Source organism: Grampus griseus (assembly GCF_964374135.1).
Source record: "Grampus griseus genome assembly, chromosome: 10".
Classification (NCBI taxonomy): domain Eukaryota; kingdom Metazoa; phylum Chordata; class Mammalia; order Artiodactyla; family Delphinidae; genus Grampus; species Grampus griseus.
The window spans coordinates 34946945-34973255 of record NC_139004.1 but is presented as its reverse complement, the minus strand read 5'-3'; the positions used below and the strand labels follow the sequence as shown (position 1 = coordinate 34973255).

General features: G+C 55.2%; 1 protein-coding gene across 1 annotated transcript in view; it reads left to right on the top strand.

Annotated features, from left to right (window-relative positions):
* Window positions 1-2453: 2453 nt before the first annotated feature.
* The window catches only part of GLP1R (glucagon like peptide 1 receptor), a gene marked incomplete at its 5' end in the record, with an annotated part of 35832 nt that continues 11974 nt past the window's right edge, over window positions 2454-26311 (top strand). Inside the window, 7 exons of the mRNA XM_082664239.1 lie at window positions 2454-2531; window positions 9795-9891; window positions 10905-11012; window positions 18607-18725; window positions 19067-19173; window positions 22578-22731; window positions 23266-23425. Of these exons, the coding sequence (XP_082520365.1) occupies window positions 2454-2531; window positions 9795-9891; window positions 10905-11012; window positions 18607-18725; window positions 19067-19173; window positions 22578-22731; window positions 23266-23425 (823 nt within the window). The remainder of the gene's footprint in view (window positions 2532-9794; window positions 9892-10904; window positions 11013-18606; window positions 18726-19066; window positions 19174-22577; window positions 22732-23265; window positions 23426-26311) is intronic.

Genomic DNA, 26311 nt, shown 5'->3' with positions numbered 1-26311 from the left:
CTTGAGGAGATCAGGGCACACTAAGCATTCGGCAGCACCTGGCCCAGAGAGGGAACTCAGTACGTGGTACTGATAGCGATTGTTTTTGTTCATGGTTAGTGTTAGTCTAGAGAGCGGTATTCCAGCCCTTCCATTCCTATCCCTCTGAGGATACGGACTGCATCACCACTTTATGCCCAGGACCTAGTTCAGTGTGTGGCTCATGGCAGGTGTTCAACTGATATTTATTAAGTGTAATTTGGAGGTTGATAATTTCATGGTAAAGACTCAGTTCTAGCCCCTTATTTTCCTCTCTCCTCTCCTCTTCTCCCCAACCCCCAGCCCTCATATAGCAGAGCCTGCAAGTCATTTGTCTAGCTGTCTGTCTATCTATCTGTCTGTCTATCTATCTGTCTATCTGTCTGTCTATCTATCTGTCTATCTATCTGTCTATCTATCTATCTGTCTATCTATCTGTCTATCTATCTGTCTATCTATCTATCTATCTGTCTATCTATCTATCTATCTATCTATCTATCTATCTATCTATCTATCTATCTATCTTGCCTTCTTCTAGAGTAATACAAGCCCTAATATTTAACCTTGCCAGTGACTGTTTGGAATTAAGGGTACTCTCCCAGCCTCCTTCAAAGCTAACCATGCCCATGTGTCTGAGGGGGGACCATGGGGTGTGGAATTGATGGCTGCGTCTTTCAGGATGTGTCCTTACTGGCGGAGGTGCGCCCATCTTCCCTTTACTCCTTCCTGCTGGCTGGAATTTGCACCCATCTTCCCTTTCCTCCTTCCTGCTGGCTGGAATTTGCACCCATCTTCCCTTTCCTCCTTCCTGCTGGCTGGAACTTGCACCCATCTTCCCTTTCCTCCTTCCTGCTGGCTGGAATTTGCACCCATCTTCCCTTTCCTCCTTCCTGCTGGCTGGAATTTGCATCCATCTTCCCTTTCCTCCTTCCTGCTGGCTGGAATTTGCACCCATCTTCCCTTTCCTCCTTCCTGCTGGCTGGAATTTGAATATCATGGCCAGAGTTGGAGCAGCCACCTTGGATCATTAGATTGAAGCCCTGAACCATGAGAATGGTGGAAACTGAAAGAGCTGGAGACCCTAATGGTCAGGGAGCCTTTGCTCCAGCCCTGGGCTGAACCTCTGGCCTTGCTTTACATAACAGAGCCCTTGGTTATGCCACTGTTATTAGGGGTTTTCTGTCACTCGAAGCCTAAGTGGCACATAAGGTGACTGTTAGACTGACTTCTGGGTAGAGGAGGGAACAAATGACTCTCAGGTAGTGAGAGGGAGCTTGCAGGACAGGAAGACCTCTCTTGGCAAATGGGAGCCCCTGGTTCCTCCCACTGGAGGCCTCCTCCCCCCTCCCCCTCCCCCTTCCTCCCCTCCTCGGTGCTCTGAGATTTGAGAAGTCCTGTTCTCTCCCTGAGGGGCAGCTACTCCATCAGCTGCTCCCTTTCCCTTTGGAATGGTCCAGACATGCCCCGTGGTAGGTCAAAGCTGAGCGCTGCTGCCCACCCCGCTTCCTAATAGTGACATCAAAGTTCTTTTGGGAGAGGGGTGTAATTCCCTTTTCCCACTGGCACTCCACACTGGCTTTAGGGAACAGAAAGTCAGTGCCTTCTTAGCACTGTCTTCCACAGCCCGGGTGAGGGTGAACCTGTGTCCCACCCTACTCCCTGGCCTGCACTGCGTTGGGGGTTGAGGGGGGTGTTACAAAGGCAGGTATAATACAGAGCCTCCACGAAGCAGGGAGACAGAGACGCAGGAGGCACAGAGGACAGCCTTGGGCACACGTTATCCCAGGGACACGGGGGTTATAAGAGCCCCAGTGATTCAGAGCAGGGGCCATGGGGGCTGCGGGAGTCGGAGACCTTCTAGACCCTCCCCACCGGCAGGGCTCCATTGATCCATTTGTCACTGTCCCCCCAACCTTGGTTGTCCCAGGGCTGCCTTCGGGACAGAACCCGGGAATAAGGAGAGGTCTTGGGGACCGGGTAACCCCTCCGGGTGGATCTCTCTTACTCGCCACTCGCAGCTCTTGGGGTTACACTTTTCGGAAGGGGTTTGACTGGCGGTGTGACCTTGGCCAAGTCCCGTGCGCTTCTCCACCTCAGCTCCCTACGGGGTATCCTGGACAGCTGTGAGGTGGTTTGGCTTTCTTTAGCGGGGGGATCCGGGAGGAAGGCCGGCTGTGGGGTGGGGGCGGCCCGGCTCCTGCACTGCCCGAACCCGAGCGGCGCCAGCCCGGAGCGCAGGGCCCGGGACCTCCGGTCCGGAGGTGGCCGGGCCCAGGGGCCTCCGCGGGCGGGGGCGGAAAGCCGGGACCCACCCGGCCCCTCCTGCGGGCGGGGCGGCCCAGCGGCGGCTCCTCCCCCGCGCCCGCGCCGCCCGGGCTCAGTGGCGTGCGCGGTTCCGCAGGTGGCAGCGATGGCCCAGTCCTGAAAGCCCTGCCATGGCCGGCGCCCCCGGGCCGCTCCGCCTGGCGCTGCTGCTGCTCGGGGCGGTGGGCAGGGCCGGCCCCCGCCCCCAGGTGAGACCCGCGGGCCCCGGGGCGGGGGAGGCGGCGGCGTGGGCCGCTGCGGGCGCGGCGTCAGGGCAGCGGCGGCTGCGACTTGAGCGAAACTCCGCGACCGCGGGCGGCGGGAACCCAAGCCTCGGGGAGTTGGACCTGGAGAGTTGGGTGTCTGAGGTGGGGTCTCGGACGGCGGACGCCTCCCGCAGCCCCGGCCAGGCGCCCCCTTCCTGGCCGCCCGGGCCCCTCTGCCGGGCCACCGGCTGTCCCGCGGCCGCCGTGCGCTGACTTCTGCGCCGCATCTCCCCTCGACCACTTTCCCAACTCCGTCTGCCGCAAACGCGTGCCAGCGGCCCGGCCACAGCCCGAGCTCCCCGACCTCCCCTTTTCCACTGTGCCCCAGACCCCTCCCCGCCGTGCCCCGCTATCAAAGACCCCCTGGGAAGGCAGAGAGGCCTGGGCGTGGACCCCCAGCTCTATCCCCCCGCACCAGCCCCCCAGCACAGCCTTTGACTCATAGCCCCAGGTACCCTAAGGTGGCAACTTGCTGTCCTTCCCCCTGACCTCCCAGCTGGAACTCGAGAGCCACCCCTGTCCCCAGCTCTGCGCCAAGGCAAACGCTAGAAGGCTCCCTGCTCCTCTAGAAGCAGGCAGGCCTCCCCTCGCACACTCGCCTGACACACCCCCATTTTGACCCCCTTGGTGGTCAACATGCACCAGAGCCCATACTGGGACACGTGGAGACACCTTGGCCTCCTGGATGCCCTTGGAGGGCTGACCACAGGTGGACCCCTGCAGCCCCTCTCTGCCTTTCCTGCCTCCAGGCTCCTGGGCTGGGGGCTGTGGTCAGCCTGCTTTAGGAGAGGAGTTGTCCAGAGATGCTGTGAGATGCTTGAGCAGAGAGGAGGTGCAGGCTTTCCTGTGCCAGAGAGCCGTGTCTTCCCGTGACGTCCCACTCTTACCCCCAGACCTGAAGAGCTTTGGGGAGGGGGCTTTCACGGGCCTTGAAATTTGTCCCAGCGCAGGTGGAAGGCGGGAGGAGGGGTCTTTGATGAGTGCCGACTCCACCCCTGGCTGAGAATCCAGATGTGGACAGATATGCCTCCCAGCTAAGGTGCCAGCCCTTCTTCAGCCCCCACGTTTTTTTCCAGTCTCATTCCCTCCCTCTCCCTGTCCCCAGCCCAGCTACTGCCCCCAGCTGCAGGAGGCATCTCCTTCCACACCACTGTCCCCCCAACGCTCAGCCAGACTTTGGCTTCCCTGGTGTGCGTGGGATCTTTTGGGAGCCAGAACTGCAGACCCACTACCTGCTTCTCTCTCACCTTTACCTCCTCCTCCGGCTGGGGCAGGGTTGGGGCGGAAGGCTCTGCTGCCTGGTCCCATCCTGCTCCAGGCCATTTGCAGACTGGCTTTGGATTAAGGGAAGAGGAGAGGTTCTGAATGCTGCCTGTCTTCTCCCCAGAGTTCCTTTGCCCAGAGGAGTCAGGCTCCTTGAACCTGCCCTTTCTTCCCACCCCTCATTCCTCAGCCCTGGGCCAAAAGCCCAATATCCTGGGGCCATAACAGTCCTGGGGTGACAGAGAAGGGCAGGATGAGCCAGGCTGTGAGCAGAGAGGGGGAGCTTCGGGGGTTGCCCTGCTGTGAGCATCCCTGACCCGTGGAGATCTGAGTGACAGGCTTTGAGGTCAAACTGCAGTAATTGCGACACAACCTCATGCCCGCGTGTGACTCTAAACAATGGTGGATTCTGTATTCTATTTTCTGTTCATGAAATCAGCAAGACTAGGTTGCTCCCTTCATGTCACTGCCGGTGGGGACGAATCTCAGAAAAGGAGGGTTCCCTGTGTAAGGTGAACCCAGCAGTCCAGGAACAGAGAGGACAAAGGGGTGTGGGGCTGGGCTGGTGCCTAATACCTGCTCACCCAAGTGGGACTGAAGGGAAAATGGAGTGAGCTGCCCACAGTCAGGCTGGCCAGGCTGGAAGGGGGTGCTGGCAGGAGGGTGGCAGAACTGACCTCTGAAGAAGGGGACCTAGGTTACTCCTTCATTGTTGCCGGGAAGGACCACCCCCTCCCCTATAATTTTCCTCCGCAAGACCCCTGTGAGGGAGCTGGTCTACTGAGGAGACGGGCAAGACTTTGATACTCCAAATTAGAACCAGACAAAACCGGGTTCAAATATCAGGTCTGCGGTTAGCTGGTGATCTTGGGCAGGACATCTGACCATCCGGAACCTCTGTTTCCTTATCTGTAAATAGGGATCACCAGCCCTGCCCCATGGGGTAATGGAGAGGGTTGGGACACTGGCGCCCAGAAATGGCAGCTTTAGTCACTTGGGGGATCTGACCCGCTTGTCCTCGGGAATCTGGAAGCCTTCTCCAGGGCAGGGGAAGAGGGCTGGGAGGGGGGCTGTCAGAGGCCCCCTGCCTCTGCACTCTAGTGAAGGGTGGATGGAGTCCAGGGTGCGCGGCGGTCACCATGGACTTTGTCCTGAGCTGGGCTCCCTCCCAGACATGGAGTCTGGTGGGGGCCAGGGCAGAGCAACCAAGAAACCACATCCTGCCCTTGGATGCCTTGCTCTGAGGAAGAACAGGCTCTCCTTAGCTGCAGCCTGCCCCTGAACAGATTCCTCTGTGCGTGTGAGATAGATACAGAGATACAGGATAGAGACAGATAGAGAGAGAGACAGAGAGAGAGGGACCAGGGGGAGAGGGGTGTGGGCTGCATGAACCCCTGTTTCTCCTCCGTACTTGGATGTGACCCTTTGTGTGACAGCCTGCCTGTGAGTCCCCGTGTATGAAACATCTCAGCATGTCATTGTGTGTCTGACAGTGTGTATGTGTTTGTGACTCCAAGTGTGATACTGCATCTATGGGAAGGTCTGTGTGTGTATGAGAGAGACATCTTAGTGTGTGAATGAGTGTCTGCCAGTGTGTGTGTGGGTGAGAAAAGTGTGCTTGTGACAGAATGTGTGTCTGTTTCTCTGTACTTATGCATGTGACAGTGTGACTTTAGTATATGTCAGTCAAGGGGTGTGTGTGTGTGTGTGTGTACGTGTGTGTGTACCTGACAGTCTATGTGTTCATGTGTGGGAGAGAGACTCTGTGTCATGTCTTAGTATGTAAGCATGTGCTCCACACACGTGTGGTAATGTGTGTGACAGTGTATCCATGTGAGGGGTCTGGTGCACGTGAGAATGTGTGTGTGGTCTTCCTTTCCCTGCCCTTCTGCTCATGTATCTGGAGTCTATAAGGAAAAAAAATGGGGCCAAGAGCCCAGGGTCCAGCAGCACCATCCCTCCAGGTCTCAGAGGGCCTCGGGGATGGTTGGGCTCCGGAAGTTGGGCAGAGAAGAAGGAGGCAGGGGTCCTGGGAGGAGCTGCAGGGAAGATGCAGGGCTGCATCTGTTGGGAGGCGCCAGAGTTGTCATGGGAGCCCTCTTTTTCCTTTGGGGAGGCCCTCTCCCATTTTTCCCACCTTAGTGGCCTCTCTTTCCTCCTTCCTCTCAATCAAAAAGGTTACCAGAAAAGGAAAGAATCTGGTGCACTTATTCACACTGAGAAATGAAACTGCCGGAGGAATTCTTCACATTAGCAGCCAGTGTTTGGAGAAAGCATGCCGTCCTGGGGTGCTGGAAAGCCCCTCACCCTCTCCACATCCTTCTCGTCCTGCTCTTCTTCCTTAGAACACTGCTCACTCGTACAGGGCTGGATAATTCCTAAGGGTTTTCACTACTTTATCTTGCTGGATCTGTACAGGAACTCTTTGAAAAGAACGATATGCTCATTTTACAGATAAGGAAACTGAGGTCCCAGAAGATTAAAATTTGTCACATCAGTCCCACGTTAACAGACAAAGCTGGAATTTAAACCAAGGACGTGTGACTCTCTGTCCAGTGCTCTCTTCTGCCACCACTCCTTCCTGGCATCTTCTTTGTCACCTGCTGCTTCCTTCCCGAACACCTGGATCTGAGAGACGCCCTCTCCTTACTGTAAACTCCGCCCCAGGCATTGCCCCCATTTGCCTTTACCCCCCCCCATCAGAGAACTCCCATGAAGCCTGGTGAGTCCTGATTCTAAAAACTGCCAAGCTGCCCTCACCCTGGTCTGCTGGGCCCCCCACTGCTGCCCTGATCTCCTGACCAGCTCTGCTGCCTCTGAGGGGCAGGGGCCTCCACCACTGCATCCTCCCCACCACTTACCACCCCCAGCCCCTCCTCACCAGGCCTGGAGTGGGGACTCACATCACAGGAGGAGGAAATGGGTCTGAGGCTGGTGGGCAGGGCCTTGCCCCTCCTCACGGTTCCTTGCCCTTGGGCATGGAGGCTTTGCTAATGGCTATGTTGCAGCTGGAAGATGCCACAAATTAAGCAGGATGATCGGTCCTTGGCAGGAAAATATGCTCCTTTCTTCCTGCTGGGAGTTTGTTGTTCCTGGAAATGAGGGAGGGGTGGGACCCGGACTCCCCGGGAAGCCTGGCCGCCCGGTCTGCTCTGCCGTCTCCTGTCAACAGCAGAAATCGAAGACAGCTGCCATTGACTGTGGATTTTCCACGTGCCAGGGGCCCTTCTAAGCATTAACTCACTTAATGCTCACGGGGAGGCAGGGACTATCGTTATTCCCAATTTGTGCAGGTGTGAGCTCAGGCTAGAAGTTAAAACTGTTGCACAAGGTCACAAACTTAATTTACCGGAGAGCCAGGGTCAGGCCTGGCTCTGAGCCCAAAGCCAGGGCTATTCACGCTTCTCTGTGTAACTGTATTCCCCTGAGCCCCTGGGCCCTGCTGCACCGGGTGACCCCACCCTCGTTCCAGACCGGAGCCTCACATCTGTCCCAGGTCCTGCCTACTGCTCTCTCCCTGGCCCAGAAAATTCTCCTGAACATCAGTCCAAGGCTGTCTTCTGCTCGCTCACCAGAGCACCAACGTCCCCACTTCTGCCCCTTTGTTCCTGCTGGGTCCTCCTGCTGAAATGCCTACCCTCTGCCCTTGCTGGGCCCAGTCTCTCCCTACACCCCTTCCCTCCGCCAACCCCAGCTTACAATCCCTGGCGTCCCCCAGGGCTCTCAAGTCTTCACCGAGCCCTGCCCCAGCCATTCCCTGAGCACTTTCACCGCTGCCTTCTCTGCTGTGTCCTGAAGAGCATTTACTCCCACCCGATCCCCGAGTAGCCTGGGGACTCTCTCAGGCCAAGGCTCTGGCCTTCATCTCTGTGCTCCCCATGTTCCCCCAGTCCGTCCCCCCACCCAGAGCCTGGCACACTATTACTTCCATAAACGCCAGGTGGGGAGAGGCCAGAGGTCTGGTAGTTCGTGTGTTTGGGCAGGGGGGGGTGCGGTGAGCAGTATTTGGAGAACTTCAGCTGGGGCAGGAGGCAGACGGTGGACCCCTGTTGTCAGGAAGCTGTCTCAGGGGGGACACAACCCCTGTTCTTAAGGAGCCCCAGCCTGAGGGCGACACAGCCCTGCCCTCGGGGAGCCCCCGTCTGAAGATAGTTTCTTGTCCGAGGCTCTGCTCCGAGCAGGTGACAGGGCTGCTTCTGTCTCGAGGCTCTCCGGGGCGCTGGTGGCCAGGCTGGCTTCCTGGTGCTGTCCTTTGCCTTTCTCGCCACCCTGAGACTTCTGGTTTCCCATGGGCTTCCTAGTCCGCGCTCCCTGCCCCAGACACACCTTCTGCCCCAGTTCCCAGCAGTGACCTTGCTTGCTGCCTGCTTTCCTCCTAGAGAGATCAGGTGGGATTTCTCCCTGGTCTCCCTGCCCTGACCACCAGCACCTGCTGCATTCCGGGGAGGAGAAGGAAGGCGGGTGGGGGTCGGGGGGTGGATCCACCAGGACTGGCACTAGTGAAAACTGCGCTGACCCCTCAGTTGTAGCTAAAATTGACACTGCCTTCGCTGTTGGGTTTGATTCCTTATTTATTTGTTTAACAAATACACTTGACCTTTGCGCTCAGAAGAGCACTGTCTTTTAGGTAGCTCTGCCTGTGGCCTCAGCACACTCACTCCAAGACTGTCCCCTTGCTTGTCAAGCAAGCTTTGTCCCCTCCCTAGGGCTTCCTGTGCCGCCAGGGATGAGCCCAAGACAACCTGTGTCTTTACGGGAAGCGTCTTGTAAGCCCCAATGCAGCCCAAATCTGGGCAGGATTACCCGGACACCAGATCCAGTGTGCTTAGGGCACCACCCGTCAAGGGTGGTGCAAACTCCCGAAATGAAGCTGTTTTCATTTCGGCGCGCATGTATATTTTTGTGATTTCCAAAAGTGAAATTTTGTTTTAAATTATGTATAGGTCCTGAATTTTATACAAGGGGCTCCCTGGTCATCTGTGTGTCTGAAGGCTCTAAAGGAGGAATATTTATAATCTTAAGCCTGTTCAGGAAAAAATACAAATAAAAAAGAAACATAGTCCCAAGACATATCTAAAGAAGTACCCGAAAAGGTCTGGGCGTGGATAATTCTCACCTGGGTGCATCTGCTTGGGTCTCTGCTAAAAAGCCAGTTCTGTTACCTTATCTATTCACAGAGAGGGGGACCCCTCCCATTGCAGACCCAGTCTCTGTGTTCTGGAACTTTTCTGACCCCTTCACCCCATGTCCTCAGGACTTCTCCCACAGTTGATAGAGCTGAGATGGTGGGGGTCATGTTGACCTCCCAGGTAACGTGACTGCATTTTGCAGGAGGGATGCTAGCGGTCAGCATTACCAGCGCTGAATCCCACCTCAGCCCACACCTTCCACTGCTGCGTCACAGGCACTGATCTGGGAGACTCCAGGTCCTAGCCTTAGCTCTGCTCCTTGGGGTGCTGTGTGACCTTGCTTGACTGAGCCCCTCTCCCACTCTGGGCCTGCGTGTTGCCTTCAAGACCGGTGGATGAAAGTGTGAGAACCTCGCGGGAAGGCTGACTGGGTGCTGGAAAGGAGCCCGTGGCAGTCACAAAGCCCAGGGCCCTCAGGAACGCTCTCTGCTGGGTGAGGGCAGAGGAAACCATGAATGAGACACACGCCCAGCCCGTGGCCCTTCCCCCGCTCACCCCCAACAGTGTCCTTTCAGTAGCCACTGGCTGGACATTTACTACACCCCAGGCTGTGCCCTGGGAGGGACAAAGATATAAAAACATCCACCTGGAGCCCCTCTTTGTGTTGTCACCCTCTTTCAGAGATGGCCAAAGCCTGTGGAGTTTGGGGCTCTAAGGTCCCCTGGACATCAAGAAACCAAGTGTGTGTGTGGGGTTGGGCATAAAAGAGAGGTTGGTTGGACCTAAGAGGCCCCCTTTTCTTTCTTCTCCCCAGGGTGCCACCGTGTCCCTCTCGGAGACAGTGGAGAAATGGCGAGAATACCAACGCCAGTGCCAGCGCTTCCTGACCGAGGCTCCGCCCCCAGCCACAGGTGAGTGCGCCCAACCAGCTCTCCACGGCGCTGGGAGGCCCCACGCCTGGCTGGGCATCATTCGCCTCTCTAGGACCCCTCATCTCCCCTACGCCTGGGGGTGCGGCCTCGCTGCTGCTGTGCTCCCCCTCGCCCCTGGCTGGGGCCCCTCAGGAGCAGACACCTGGCCTTTCTATTCTGCCTCCTCCTCAGCACTTCCCAGCCTGTCAGGGCAGGAGGCCCAACCCACGTACTTATGGTAATAAACGTTTAGGGGGAGTGACAGACAGAATGGACTGGAGGACACGGGGAGCGGGAAGGGTAAGCTGTGACAAAGCGAGAGAGAGGCATGGACATACATACACCACCAAATGTAAAACAGATAGCTAGTGGGAAGCAGCCACATAGCATGGGGAGATCAGCTCGGTGCTTTGTGACCACCTAGAGGGGTGGGATAGGGAGGGTGGGAGGGAGGGAGACGCAAGAGGGAAGAGATATGGGAACATATGTATACATATAGCTGATTCACTTTGTTATACAGCAGAAACTAACACACCATTGTAAAGCAATTACATTCCAATAAAGATGTTAAATAAAAGAAAAAAAAGAGCAGAGGACTGATAGGCCTGTGTTCCAGTCCTGACCTGCAGTCATGACCCAGTCACCTGAGGAGGGTTCTCTTAGCCTGGAGAGCTACCGTCCCCCTCATCCGTGGTGTGTAATTTAATAACAGGCCCATGAGGATCGTTTATTGAGCACTTACTATGCTCAGTTATCTATGCTAGCTATGCTATTTGTCCCCACAAAGCCCTGTGGGCTGGGGATCAACCCCATTTTCCAGGTGAGAAAACAGAGACCTTAAGTACTTTGCTGATAAGTGGCACCTGCTGGGTGGGAATGTGCTGGGTGGGTAGGAAGCCTCAGTGGAGGTGAGCCGAGCACAGGTTTCTGCTGGGCAGCCTCCCCGGTGGGGAACTTGGGGGGAAGTGCCCCAGCCAGGCTGGGACTCAGATGCCATCGTCCCGCTGCACCAGGCCTGTTCTGCAACCGGACCTTTGATGACTATGCCTGCTGGCCGGATGGGCCGCCGGGCTCCTTCGTGAACGTCAGCTGCCCCTGGTATCTGCCCTGGGCCAGCAGCGGTGAGTTCCCTCCCCCACCCTGTGCCCAGGAGGCTGGGGTGGGAGTGGAGTTGGCACGGGGCTCGTGCTGCCTCCTTTCCCCTGAGACGCAGCCTCCCTGCTCCAGGAGGTCTTTGGGCCTCCTCCCGGTGGTCTGCCTTTCTTTCCCTGGGGGTGGGGAGCAGTAGGGGGTGGCATCGGTGTGACCTGGGCCTGAGGCCCATCTGGCAGGTGGGGTCTGTGGGGAAATCGTGGCATCTGACTTAAGAAAGAAATGAGCACCCTCCTGCATCAGGAAAGGAGTCAGGTAGGAACAGTTCCTGGGGGTTCGGTGTGGGGTAGGTTTACTCAGAGGTGTCATTGCTCTGATGCGTGTGTGTGTGTGTGTGTGTGTGTGTGTGTGTGTGTGTGTGTGTGTAATGTGTATGTTTGTAGGTACCGCCCACCTGGTAGTAGCCTGTAGCCACCTTCTGACTCTTCAGGGGTTCACTGCTCAGATGAACCCAGACGGGAGTAGTGATCGGGGCCTTGGTGAAGTTGCCCCCCAGGCCCTCCCCCGCTCACTCCTGTCTGCAGGGGACAGCCTGCACTGGGAAAGCTGAGGCTCTTTGGAGTACAGAGATCTACAGAGGCTGCAGGGGGAGCTCTGACTGGAGGGGGAGTTAATGTGCCCCCCAACACCCACCCCCCTGTCCCAGGCACCAGGGAGGCTAACAGGAGACAAGCGCCCTTGCCTCAAAGAGCTCACGGTCTCAGGAAGGGAGAAAGGGTACTCCTTTATAACAATGATGTTAAGTACCTGCTCTGTGCCCAGTCCTGCCCTAAAAGCCGAGTATTCATTTAATCTTTACAGCTACCCCGTGGGTATGCTTGTTTTGTACAGATAGGGAAACTGAGGCCCCAGAAAGTTTAAGTCACTCGCTCCAGATGACGTGGTAAATGGCAGGGCCAGGATTTGAAGCCAGCCTGTGCTCTTAATTACAGTGCACCGAAGGGGCCTGAGACCAAGCAGAAACTGGCCCAGAAGCAGGTGTGATTGAGGTCATACTCTGGGAAGCTAGAGGGCTTCCTGGGAGAGGCAGCCCCTTAGCGGAACATCAGGGCACCTGGCAGGGCCCGGTGTGAGCTTCACCTCAGAACACCGGACTGGAGTCAGATGAAGCCCAGGCAGAAGTCCTGAGGAGACTCTCTCCTGTTGTTCCCTCCCAGTATACCCACCCCACCCTGAGGTGCACAGGGAGAGCCTGGGCCTGGAAAGAGGCAGGCGCCTGCGTAAGACACAGAGCGGATCAGTGCCCTTCACGCAGCATTTCTGCGGCCAGCTGTAAGCACTTTACACACCTACACTCATTTAACTCTCACAACAACCCCGCGAGGCAAGCACTCTGGTGACCCTCCCCTTTTACAGAGGAGGAGACTGAGGCACAGAGATGCTAAGTGACTTTTCCAAGCTCACACAGCAAGTGAGTAGCAGACCCAGGAATAAGCCGAGGAGTCTGGTTTAGAGTGAGCATGTTTCACTGCTACACCAGGCTTCCTCCAGTGTGCAGGCACGTATGTGTGCGTGTGTGTGTGTTCCTGTGCACGTGGCTCTGGGCATGGGGACAGGCGAGTGGCCTGGGCCTCTGCTGGCTGGGCACACCCTGAGGGAGGGCAGTGAGCTGCCTGCCCTCTCCCTGGAGATGAAAACGTCGAGTTGTACAGTCTTACGGTTCTGCCTGATGCTGCTCTGAGTGGCTGTGTGAGCTTGAGTGAATTTCTAGACCTCTCTGTGCCTCAGCTTGCCATGTGGGAGATGGGATAAAGCCAGGTGATGGGGGTGTTGGGAGGATTGTAGGTTCTTGAAAAATGGTTGCTGTTAATTTCTTCCACCTACCTGACTTACCTCGTCCACTTCCCGCAATACGCACCCTTTCCTTGCTCACCAGTGGTTTGGGACTGGCTGTCTGTCCAGCTGGGGCCGGGCCTCTAGACCCCAGGGAGCCAGGCGCAGGACAGGGCCCATCACTCAGCACTAAGCTGTCCCCAGCTCTGCCTGTCGCTCGCGGCTCCATCCATCACCTTTAATTTTATTTGAGCAGGAAATAGGTCCTGGTGGTGCCCGTTTATGAGCGAACACGGTTTTATTGCTTTCTCCGTGAAGATAGCGGCCACTGTGCAGGCCCCCTGCCAGCCCCCGCCCCCCTCCCTTGACTCACCAAGCTAATTCACTCCCTTTTCTGACACGTGGCATCACAGACTCTGCCTCCCTCTCCCCTCTCTCTGAGTTAGGGACCTGCAGAGACACCCACCGTGGGCTCCTGCAGCATAATTGCTGCCTCTGGCCTGTCCTGGCTGTTCCGCTTGGCAGAAGCTGGCACTAGGGGCTCCCCTCACCCCCTCCCAGAGCATGGGGGAGCAGGAAGGGGGCAGTTCTGGAACTTTCTTGGGCTGATCAAGGGGGTAGACTGTGGAAAAACGTCATAGTGGGAGTTCGAAGTGGGGAGAAACAAGGGGGATGGGTCTCAGGCAGGGTCCTGGCAGAAAACACACTCAGCTGGGAATTTGAAAAGAATTCAATGGAGGGGCCACTTCAGAGGCTGGCAGGGTTAAGGGGCCAAAGAGGTACGTAAAGCACCAAGGACCACAACAGTGGGAAGCTGTAGCATCCCTAGACCCGAGCGGGGCAGGAACAGCTGGAGGTCGTGGTGATGCAGAGGCCACCAGCAGGGCCGGGCCTTGGCCACAGAGAGGCAGTGCCACTGCCAGAACCTCAGAATCAAGGCAAGAAGGGAGCAAGGGAGACATACCCCAGCCTCTCTCTCCTTCCACCCTCCTACCTTCTGCTGGTGCTTCCCATTGGCCAAACCCAGCGGAGGGCAAAGAGCCCAAGTGATGCTGTCCACAGGGGTCAGCCTTCTGGGGTGCAGAGCAGGGAAGAAGAATGAGTGACTAGAGAAAGAATTAAATTCAGAGCAATTCCCCAGGGCAGGTCTGTGTCAGGAGCTGGGGATGTCAGTGAGACCTTAGGGGTGTGTGAGTATGTGGGTGTTGGGGAGAAGGAGTGATCTTCCCCATGGGGCTGAAGAGGTCAGCTCAGGGGCCTGGGAAGTGGTGCTGAGGGAGGTCAGAGCCACCTCTTCTGCCTGGGGTGTGGCACCAGGAAGGCTTCCAGAGGGAGGTGATATCGGGGCCAGGCCTGGAAGAACAGGCAGATGGAGAAGGGGGAAAAGGTGCCCTCCAGGGAGGGAGGATGTCAGGCTCAGAGATGGGGCCAGGCCAGGCCTCAGAACTATACAGTATCCCAGGGAAGCCAGCCAAGTCCTTGAATTCTGACCCCTCTAATTCAGAACTGGGGATTGCACAGAGAGGGTGGGAACAGGTGAGTCAAGGAAGGAAGGCGTTCAAAGGAGATGCCTTGCGTCCACAAGATTTTCTCTGTAAACCAGAAGGCTGGAGTGGCTTCAGAGAGCCTGTTGCCACCCGAGTGCCCTCCAGCAGCCTTGTTTAACCACAAACAGCTGATCTGCTCATTACAAATCATTCCAGTCTCATTAGCTGCACCCCCTTCTGATCCCTACCTGTTAGCTTGGTTCTAATTATAGGAGAGTCATAAAATGTTTTAAAAATTGTCTATAACTCACAGTTCTTGGAAACTCTGACAGGTGCCTCCCTGGAGCTTGTACAGCAGGCCGGGGTTGCCAGAGGGAAACCGAGGCCCCAGCTTGGCCCTGGAGGAGCTCCGGCTGAGGCGGTGTCCTAAGCTCCAGCCCGCCCCCAGGGAAGGGGTACTCTTTTGAGGAATTGGTGCGGGCAGGGGGGGTGGCAGCAGGTCTTTCACTGTGACTCTAGTTTGAAGGCCAACCAGGTACCAGGCACTTCACATGCTTTATCTCCTAATCCTCACACCACAGACCTGGGAAGTTATCAGGGTTCCCATTTTACAGATGAGGAAATTGAGACCTGGGGAGGTCTGCCCAAGGTCCCATAGCTGGTTGAGGGCAGAACCAGGATTGACCTTGAGTCTGTCGTTCAGAACCCGAGCTCCTTCTCCTAGGCTGTGATGTGATGCGTTGCCCCTCACCCCCACCCCAAGCGGACACCTTCAGTTCGAGCCCTGCCTTTGACCCTCATTCCAGCACTCTGGGGAGGGCCTATGACTGCCCGCTTTGAATCTTGGCTTCCCGGCCCAGGAGATGGGGGCCCAGGAGCTGGGGGCCCAGGAGTCCATGCTGACCATTGCTGTTGCCAGGATGCAGGAGCTAATGGATTCATGAGCGGCTCTCCACAGCCCTGAGTGCCCGCGTCCACGTGGAAGGGCGGCTGTTAGCTTGATTACAGACGCCGCTGTGGTTTCCGGGAGGGGAAGTGTTTAATTGGGGGTTTTAGTTCCAGCACCAGGGTCTGACTTAATGAAATATCCCTAGGCCTCCTGGCATGCGGCTGGCTGCCTCCTGGTGTTGACAAGACCAGAGCCAAGCCTCTGGCTATGATCAGCAGCACCTGGGCCAGATAAAGCTGGGCTGGTAAGCCGGACAGTGCCCACACCCACCCCATCTCCAGCCAAGATGGGCACCTGGGGACCGCAGCCCGGCCAGGAACCAGCCCTGGCTTTTAGTATTTGCTGCTAATGAAGGATAATTGACAGACGCACTCGTATAGGCTCACTGAGCTTCGCAGGGACGCAGTGATCCCTTGACACTGTTCCAGTAACACATACATCTGTGCACACACTGCCTCCCTACCCTCCCAGCTTGCCTTGAGCAGAGGGCCCAGGAATGGCAGGGTGCCAGGGGCCCAAACTGGCAAGAGGACCTGCTGGGAGGATGCTGAATGTTGGCAAGTCCAAGCCTGGAGGAAGGGCAGATAAATGGCACATGGCCATTGCTGACTGTTAGCAGTGAATTTGGCTGCTGACTTTTGGCCTCTGGAGGCCAAGAGCTGAGGGCTGCAACCTTTTTGGTTTTTTTTCGGTGCGCGGGCCTCTCACTGTTGTGGCCTCTCCCGCTGCGGAGCACAGGCTCTGGACGCGCAGGCTCAGCGGCCATGGCTCACGGGCCCAGCCGCTCCGCGGCACGTGGGATCTTCCCAGACCGGAGCACGAACCCGTGTCCCCTGCATCAGCAGGCGGACTCTCAACCACTGTGCCACCAGGGAAGCCCCACGAGGGCTGCAATCTTGATTCTGCCACTTCCTGGCTGGATGACCTTGGGCAAGTCACGTGGCCTCTCAGAGGCTCAGTTGCTTCATCTGTAAAGTGGGATTTGCTGTGCCTACCTTGTAAGGTGGTTGTGACGTTCAGAGGTGTCAGGCATACAGCAGGTGTTCAAAACCTGATTCTGTGAGTGAGCAGCCTGCAGAGAGGGTTCGAAAGGAGCAGGTAGGAAGGAAAACATCAATTCGAGTGCCTCCTGTATGCCACACCCTGTGCCAGCGGTGGCAAGTGGCTGTTATTAGGGTCACACTGCTGCGGGCTGCGTCCTGGGTACGTGGCGCTTCGACAGTTTGGGCCCCTTTGCGATGTCCTCTCCCTTCCCCTGGCCCCTCTGCCTCCTCTTTTCTCCCCATTTCCTCCCATCTAAATGGGTTTCCAGAGAAGCTTCTGATATAAGTCTCACTCTCCATGGAGTCAGCCCAGATCACCATAACTGCTCTGGGGTCATCAACTCCTGAAGACTGGTTTTGCTCTTATATCAGAAGACTCAACCCCTGGTGAAGAATTCCAGGCATCCATGCAGCAGATAAGAGAGACATTTGGGGGCCCTTCTAGTTGCTTAAATCAGACCTGGTGCCTCCCGTTCTCTGCCTTTGTCCTTTCCTGATTTTGTTCATAAATGAGCCAGGGGGCTATTGGGACACTGCTCCTCCCACTGCCCAAAGTCCCATCATTACATTTTCAGGCTTTTGTTTCTCTTCCTGGGGAAGTCTCTTAAAACGCAGTTTCTTCTAGAAGCAGTGATGCCGCAAGCTGACTCACCCCACAGTATTACCAGATAACTTCTGTCTCCTGAAGCGGGTCAGGGTCTCTGAAAGGGAGGGGAGAGTGGGCTGGGAGCCAGGGACCGGCTCAGGGAGGACAAGGGTCCCACTGGCAGGCCCTGCAGGTGCCTGACTGTGCAGGCAGAGAGCTGTCCCTGGCCCCTAAAGTGAAGGTGTCCTGGCATATGGCAGCAGTGGGCGGGTTGATGGTTTGTGAACTGTGAAATACAGCCCCGTCCTAGAGGGTGCGTCCCTTCCTGGCCCTGGTGGTGTGGGCCCTGGGGTTGATGCTGCCGCCATCAGGCACTCATGTTAATGATCCTTTTCCACAGACCTGTCCTTACTGCTGCCTCCCCACCTGGAAACTTCTGAGCGGCCACTGCCAGCCAGGGCCTTGCGGCTTCTCCATGCTCCCTCCTTCACGCTGAGCCTTCTTCCCACAGCCGGAGGCTGGTCTTTAAAATCTTTTGTCCTTTAGAATTTTTAAATCTTTTAAAATTCGTCCTGGCTCCAGCTCCCCTCCTTGATCCCCCCTGTGCTAAATCTCTCCCCACTTTTGTCCCCAGTTTCCTGGCCCTGGGGTCAGACTTACATTTCCTCTCAGACACAAGTAATCCCCTGTCCCCTCTTGTGATCTCACTGCAAACTTGGGGCCGCAAGCCACCCCCTCCCTGGGTGGGCAGACAGTGAGGCACGGCAGGGTGGTCGCCTCAGCGCCAGATGCCCAGGTGGGATGTGAGTGGACACAGGGACATCCCACCCCCAGCCCTGCTGGGCCTGTGTTTGCTCTCTCTCGGTTTGCATTTATGTTATTCTTTTCTGCACTTTTTGGTTTTTGTTTTCTGTGAGAGTCTTGATTCTCTGAAGCCAGGGACTGTGCTTCCTTCCTCCTTCAGACTGGGAGCTCCTTGAGGCCAGGGGCTGGATGTCTCCCCACTGTCAGCCTGGGAGGTCTCCAAGGACAGTCTCCATCTCCAGCTACTTGAAGGGAAGAGCTGGTCTTCCCTCCCCGCACCACTACCCCTTGGAACAGAGTGTCTCTAAGGGCTATGTCTCTGCCATTGACTCTGTGTTCCTTTTAAATCAGATGATCTTTGAGACTAGGACTAGGTCTCCTCCATCAGATGAGAACTTCTTAAGGGCAGGGCTGTGTCTCCCCTCAGACCGGGGCTCCCTGAGGATGAGGCTGGGTCTCCTTCTTTCTCTCAAGAGCTCTTTGTTCCTGGGGTCTGCTCCGCCCGGGAAGGTGGGGCCTGAGTTCTGTGAATCAGCAGTCTCAGAGGGTGGCTGTGGGTCTGTTGGGGCCACTGCTCGTCAGCACCAAACCTTGTCCGTAGCACGATTTGAGGCAGGGGTGTGGAAATGGGCTAGCGCGGTCTCATCTCAATAGTGTGAATTCGTCAAGCTGCATTCCAGGGTGGCTGAGAGGAGAGGCTGAGGGTGGGTCAGACAGGCACATGGCAGGAGAGGAAGGCCCGAGGGTGTGTGTGTGTGTGTGTGTGTGTGTGTGTGCGTGCGTGCGTGCGTGCGTGCGTGTGTGTGTGTGTGTGCGCAGAGGGGTCAGTTCTGGGGCAGCTGGGGTGACCCCCAGGGTGGAGAGGGGTGAGGGGCAGGTGGCCTTGGGACGAGGCTCAACTCCTGCGTGTCTCCGCCCCAGTGCTGCAGGGTCACGTGTACCGGTTCTGCACCACCGATGGCCTGTGGCTGCACAAGGACAACTCGAGCCTGCCCTGGAGGGACCTGTCCGAGTGCGAGGAGTCCAAGCGAGGGGACCAAGTGAGTTGAGCCGGCGAGCTGGGGGGCAGCAGGGTGCCAGCTGCCTGGGAGCAGGGACCTGGGCATCTGGCGAGTGGGTCTGTGGCCATCTGCCCATCCCCCTGCCTCTCGGGCTTTGCACACCATGCTTTCTGGACAGAGGTGGTGTGCGTTCACCTCTCTGGCCTTGGAACAGGGCCCTAGAAATCCGAGGACCATCACCGTAGGCTATTCTCTTTCTTAGTTCCAGGATCCCAGTGGGGCTGCGTTGGGGCCCCACCTCTGCCCCGTGGGAAAGAAGAATGTGGGAGAGGAGGGTTGTGGGCCACCCCTTGTACACTGTGTCCCCCGTGTGCACACAGAACTCCCCGGAGCAGCAGCTCCTGTCCCTTTACGTCATCTACACGGTGGGCTACGCACTCTCCTTCTCCGCACTGGTCATCGCCTCGGCCATCCTCCTGGGCTTCAGGTAAGGGGGCTGCTTCAGCCTTACCTGCCGTCCTGTCCCCAGATAGAGGAGGGGGCACCAAGCTGAAACAGCAGTGCAGCGGGTTCCTCTCCTAAGAGATGTCCAGAGAACCCACACCATCTATGTGGTAGACTGATGAGGCTGAAAACGCAGGCTACCACACTGTGTACTTAGTCTAATCTGTGTTGTGTAAATGTGTGCGTGTAATACTGCAAAAAAGGAAAAACAAACACACATGCACACACAAAGCACGCGCTCCACACCTTAACCGTGGGTGATAGGAGTGGCGGAAGTCCTCTCCGGTGAGCGTATGTAACAAATCATCGGGAATTCAGTATGATTTTAGACAAGACCTCGGGGGTTAGAGATTCTGCGCTCTTTGGAGCTTGTCAGCTCCTATGGAAAATTTCTTTCCTAGGTCTAACCTAGATGAGCCATTCCTTCCAGAGTACCGGGCTCTTCCCGTGCCCTCTGCACTGATGGCGGTGGGCCAGGAGGGCTGGGTTCAAGGGCAGGAGGGATTCCGAGGGTAGGGAGCTCAGGACAGCAGCCAGCAGGAACAGGAGAGGTGACATTCCTCCTGTGGTCCCCATGGCTTCTGGCACAGTCAGGGCTGGGCACACAGTCAGTGTTTAATAAATGCCCTCACTGAGAATATTCTCTCCTTTTATTATGCAATGTTCAGAGATCTGAAAATACAGTGGCTGATAGATACTATGATCACCTGTGCACACACACCATCCAGCCCAAGAACTAAAGCCCACCGCGCGGTTAAGCTTCCCCGAGTAACGCTCCCTCCTCACCAGAGGGAACCCCTGAGGGGCCACTTATAATTCCCATGCATCTCTCTGTACTTTTACCACATTTCTAAGTATCTGTACAAATATATAGTGTGGGGTTTGCATATTTTAATGGCATGTTGGACATATTCTTCAGCAGTTATTTTTGGCCTGACATTATGTTTTTGTGAGGTTCTTTCACATTGATACAGGCAGTTGTGTTTCATTCATTTTAAGTGTCACTCCATTGTATGATATATTACAGTTTATTTATTTGTTATCCTTTTAATGGACATTTGACGTGTTTCTCTTTTTTTTCTTCTCTGAATTATAAACCTTGCTACAATGAACATTCTTACCCATGACCCCTTGTGCGTTTCTCCAGGGGCACATGCCTCTGAGTAGAATTGCCTGGTCTGAATACAGCGTGCTGTTGCAAATTTATTAGGCGTTGTGAAGTTGTTCTCCAAAGTGGTCATGCCAGTTTGCCCTCTTACTGGTCATACATGAGAGTTCCGTTGGCTTCACATCCTCACCAATATTTCCTATTTTCACACCTAATTCTTGCTAACCTGAAGTGTGTGAAATATCTCACTATGATTTTAATTTGCATATCACTGATTCCTGGAGAGATCTAGCATACTTTTTATGTTTCATTCTGTGAATTGCTTGTTCGTATCCTTTGCTCACTTTTTTTTTGGCTTATTTGGCTTTTTCTTTTTATTTTAGGCACTCCTTGTATATTCTGGATAGTAACCCAGGCTATATCCTCTCAGCCTGGGGTTTGTTTATTTTTTCACTCGCTTTATGGTGCCTTTTATGCACAGAAGTCCTTAATTTTAATGGAATGAAATATATCAATGTATCTGGCTTTATTGATAAGATAAATATATCAGTAAGTGTTATCAATTGATAAAAATTCATTTTTCCAATTGATAAAAAAATTTATCAATTTTTTTTTCCCAAAGGCCAAATTTCTTTATGATCTTGTTTAAGAAACCTTTCCTTATCCCAGGGTCATAAGTTTTGCACATCCCTTATGGCTGTTTGGTGAACCTGGAACTTATATTTGTCTGTAGTGAAAACAAGAGATTTAATTTCATTTTTCCATGTATACACACTCCATGTATACATGTTGATTGCATCAGGACCATTTATTGAGAGCAGTGCCTGCTCTGCCCTGCAGCAAGCATCGTCTGTGCCTGAGTGGGTCTCTGTCATGTGGATTGTTTTCCATTGGTCTAGTTATCTGTCCCTTTGCCTGTGCTATGGTGCCTTAACCACTATAGATTCGTCAAAAACCTTGGTTTTCTTGGGACTTCCCTGGCGGTCCAGTGGTTAAGACTGCACGCTTCCACTACAGGGGGCATGGGTTCAAACCCTGGTCGGGGAACTAAGATCCTGCATGTCGTGCGGTATGGCCAAAAAATAAAAACAACTTGGTTTTCTTATAGCAAGGGCCCCTACATTATGGTTCTTTAGGAGCGTCTGGAATATTCTTGGCCCTTGTTTATAATAAGTTTTTAAAATTTCCATCAAAAAACTGTTGGAATTTTTATTATCGCTATATTGAATTTATTGGTTACTGTGAAGAGAATAGACACTTTCAAGATAGTCTTTCTATCCATGAATCTGGTGACTCTCCCGTTAATTTGCATCTTCTTTAACAATTTAAGCACGTTTTACTGTATTCTCCATAGAAATCGTGCCTTCTTCTGTTAGACTTATCTCTAGGTAGCCAATTAAAAATAGTGCAAATGAATTTTTTAAATTGACTTTTAATTGCTTATTGCTGATGTACATAAACGTACATATCAGCAACCTTATTGAATGAACTCTGATTAGTTCTAATAATTTGTGTGTTGATTCTCTTGGATTTCCTGTGAAGGTCGTCTATCATCTACAAATGATGACAGTTTTGTGTCTTTATTTCCAGTTCTTATGCATTTTTCTCCTTGCCTTCTGACAGTGGCTAGGATCTGTATTACAAAGTTGAGTAGATGTGATGTAAGTAGATCTTACAGCTGGATAATCCTAATTTTGTTCCTGATTTTAAAGGGAATCTTTCTAAAAATTTTCAGGTGAGAATGATGTTTGCTCCTGTTTGGCTAGATAGCCCTTACTGGGTTAAGAAATGCCCTCATATTTCCAGTTTGCTATGTGTTTTTGCATGAAAGGATGTTGAAGTTGTATCCAATGCTTTTTGAATTCCTGCCGTATGCTTAGCCTCACTCTGCCTCTGTAAGGCAGCCTGGAGGCATATTAGACATGGGCCGTCATCAAGAAGCCAAGCAAGTCCCCATTGGGGACAGTGGTCCTCGCACAAATCACTTGGGTTACATGTGACTTTGTAGAAGAGAAGATGCAGCAGAGAAAAGATAGAGTGTGGATGGGGTTGGGGGTGGCAGTAACCACACAGCTGGAGACTTCATGGCCAGGCAGGATTTGAGTTGGACCCAAAGGATTTTCAAGGTTATAGGAAAGAAGGGCATCCAGAGGAAGAAAGACAGGAGCATGGTCCCAGAGCTGGACACATGCCTGAGGTGTGCTTTGGCCTGAGAACCGGGGGTTTTGGAGCAGAAGTGTCGGCCACTGTGTCAGGGCGGGCCCTGCTTTCTCCTGCAGACACCTGCACTGTACCCGAAACTACATCCACCTGAACCTGTTTGCATCCTTCATCCTCCGAGCACTGTCCGTCTTCATCAAGGATGCAGCCCTCAAGTGGATGTACAGCACGGCCGCCCAACAGCACCAGTGGGATGGGCTCCTTTCCTACCAGGTGTGTGGTGTGTCCATGGAGGGCCTGGGGAGGGGGTGGACAGTCCATGAAAGTCTGTCTCCCCCACCCCACCCAGGCCTGGTACAAAGAAAGGCAAGAGCTTCCCAGGCCTGGTCCTCAGGGAGCCCCCAGTGTGATGGGAGAGGTAGGCAGAGGCTGTCCACGCTGGGGAGCCCCCAGCCTAAGAAGGGAGTTACTGCCCTGCCCTTAGGGAGTTCTGTTTGACTCAGGCGAGTGGTTTTTGGAGACAGACCTGGGTTTGAATTCCAAGCTAACTTTTAGGCAAGTGATTTAACTTCTCGGGACTCCAGTTTTCTCACCTATATGGGGATAATATTAGTTTCCTCCATCCGGGATAGCGAGGATCCGATGAGCTAAAGCAGGTCAAGTTCTTAACACTGGCTCTGGTGGAGGTTGTCAGCTCTGTCACCCTGCATTCACCACGGCAGGATTGCAGCTGGGGCGACTGGGAGCGGGGTCGAGAGAGGCAGGGGCAGAGCTGTTGTCCCCTGGGGACCCTTCCTCTGCCCCCAGGACTCTCTGGGCTGCCGCCTGGCCTTCCTGCTCATGCAGTACTGCGTGGCGGCCAACTACTACTGGCTCCTGGTGGAGGGGGTGTACCTGTACACGCTGCTGGCCTTCGCTGTCTTCTCCGAGCAGCGCATCTTCAGGCTCTACCTGAGCATAGGCTGGGGTAAGGCCAGCTGTCATTCATTTCACTCCCCCGCCCCGACTGAGCATGGGGGGTGGGGGGGTGGGAGACCCTGACCCCTCTTGGAATTGCTGCCTTCAGGCTACCCCAGGAGGCCAACTTGGTACTCAGAACACACTGCTGGGCCAAGCTATGGGGCCCACTGGAGAACCCCGTCCTGGGCACAGGACTCGCTGCCCATGGCGCTGTCAAGCCATTGTCCCCCATCCCCACGCCTTTGCCTGACTCTCCTCCCTTAAAGGAAGCAGAGGCCTTCACCCGATCTGGCCAGATACACGATGCACACCATTGGCTGTCATGGCACCGGCCTCAAAGATCCCCGCTGCCAAGACTCTTTGGGGATAGAGCCCCACATCCCGTCCTGGGCAACGCAGCCCCTGAGGGAAATGGAGGGTCCTGAGCCTCATGGCGGGGGGTCCCTGGGGGTGCGGGCTGAGGGGCTATGGCTCTGTCATGTGATGATGAGAGGATGGCTCAGAGGAGAGCCGAGTAAGGGAGGGGGGTCGGCCGGAAGCCAGCTGAGGAAAGGGTGGACCCTGGATGTGCCTGGAGCCCAGCTGGAAATGTTCTAGCCGAAAAAGTCTGCCAAGAACCATTGTGTCTTTTTTTTTGCTGGAACATTTCTGGTTGTGCTTCTGCCTCTCGCCATGGGGGATTCCGATGAGAACAGGGGTAGGATGGGGCAAGATCTGAGACACCCACTCTAGCGGCCCCTCACCTCCACTTCCTACCCCGGAAACAGATGTAACAGCGCTTCCTCTCGAGGGGCCCACGATGCCCATCCAGGATGGAGCCAGGAGTGGGCCCGTCTCTGGGCCTCCCACACCACAGGACCTGCCTGCCTCCTCCCGCTTGCCACACACTCACTCACTCCTCTTGCCTGCCTCGGGCTGCCCCCTGACCTCTGGGGACTTCCATGCTCCTCCCTTGATGTCCCCTCCTGCCCCTGAGCCTCTGCAAGGCTGTGCCCGGTCCAGCCCACCCCTTCGGGAAGCTGCCTCGGGTTGCCTGGCCCCTGGCTCTGTGCTCTGTCTGGCCCTCTCGGTCTCCCTGTCCCTGTCCTCACACTTCATCCCTTGTTGCTGGTGCTCTTAGGCTACTGCATACTGTACGGCCCCATTTAGAGTACCTTGAAAGGGGCTTTCACGTGATCAGTGTCCTGAGGGCAGGGCCTTACAGACAGAGCAGGCCTTGGAACCAGGCCTCCCGACTCCCCGGCCCTGGGCCCCATCGCCTGTCACACAGGGTTCTCTGGCCTGCACTGCATCTCTTCAGCCCCTGAGGGCCTGGCCGTGCAATCTCAGGCCTCTGCACAGGTGGGCAGGTGGGCCTGGCCTCTGCACACAGCTTCCTGCTCCTACCCTTCCTCCCTCCTCCGCCAGGGCCCAGCCCTTCCCTGCTTGGCCTTCCTTCCCTCCCAGGCCTCTTCATCCTGCTAGGGCCATCAAACAGGCAGTGGGCAGCTGGAGAGCCCTGCAGCCAGCTAGGGGTGGGGGCGGAGTTAGGCCACCGAGGGGAGCCCTGGGAAGGCTGTCCTCAGGGTGGGGGAGCATGTCTGTCCATTCTGGGAAGCAGCATCAGCACTGTAGTGCTGTCACCATGGTGACCCGAGGGCAGGAACAATCTAAGGGATGGTGTGGTGTGTGCAGAGGCATGTGGGTGGGTGGTGGAGGGTTTGGGGTGGGGGGTGCAGTGTCTCTGAGTAGGAAATGGGAAAGGGGGTGCCAGTCCTTTCCCACCACTTCACGCCCCAGCTTGGGGCTCAGAGTCTGAGGAGGCAAAAAAGGGCAGGACCCAGGGGACACCCCACTTCCCAATCATAACGTCCTTTTCTTGAGGAATTGGGATGGGGAGATACAGAGAGAGACAGAAGGACAAAGACAGAAGGACAGAGAGAGAGACTCACAGAGAGCCCAGAACTCTGTTGTGATGTCAAGAGGCTTGGCTCATGTTGAGATGCTGAGGAAACAACTTTTAGCTTCATAATGCAAATGTAAGAATTAAAATTAGGACTCTGACACGTTGGGGGAATCCCCGAAAGGCATGTCAGCTTCTGCTGCCGTCCACGGGTGGCCGGGTGCCCCCATAACCCACCACAAGGAGGCTGCACAGGAGGGAGGCAAGTGATGGACGAGGGAATCATTACTTCTCAGAGCCACTTCTGTGTGTCTTAGTTCAAGCTTTTTTCTCCAGTCTTTCTTGTTAATTTTCTAAACAGGCAAAGGATGAACCCAGCAGGGAGTGTGTCATGTTTGCAGGCGGCAGAGTGGTACCTGCATTTTTTTTTTTTTGGCTGTGTTGGGCCCTCACTGCTGCACGCAGGCTTTCTCTAGTTGCGGCGAGCGGGGGCTACTCTTCGTTGCGGTGCGCGGGCTTCTTGTTGCGGTGGCTTCTCTTGTTGTGGAGCACGGGCTCTAGGCGCATGGGCTTCAGTAGTTGTGGCACATGGGCTCAGTAGCTGTGGCTCGTGGGCTCTAGAGCGCAGGCTCAGTAGTTGTGGCGCACGGGCTTAGTTGCTCCGTGGCATGTGGGATCTGCCCGGACCAGGGATTGAATCCATGTCTCCCGCATTGGCAGGCGGATTCTTAACCACTGCGCCACCAGGGAAGCTCTGTACCTGCATTTTTAAAGACTTTGTTAAGGAGATGCTGATGAATGAATGAAGTTCACCAGGTCTGGCTGATAACATGAGTGTGCTCCCCAGTCCTGGCGTGGGGTCTCAGAGGAAGGCCAGCAGGTGCCTGGGGATGTCTAAGATGGAGGTTTCTGGACATGTGTGTGGCTCAGGGTGTTGGCATGTTCTTGCCTGGACAGCTTCCCTTCTCTCATTGATACACTGACCCACTCACTCATTTGTTCATGCATTCC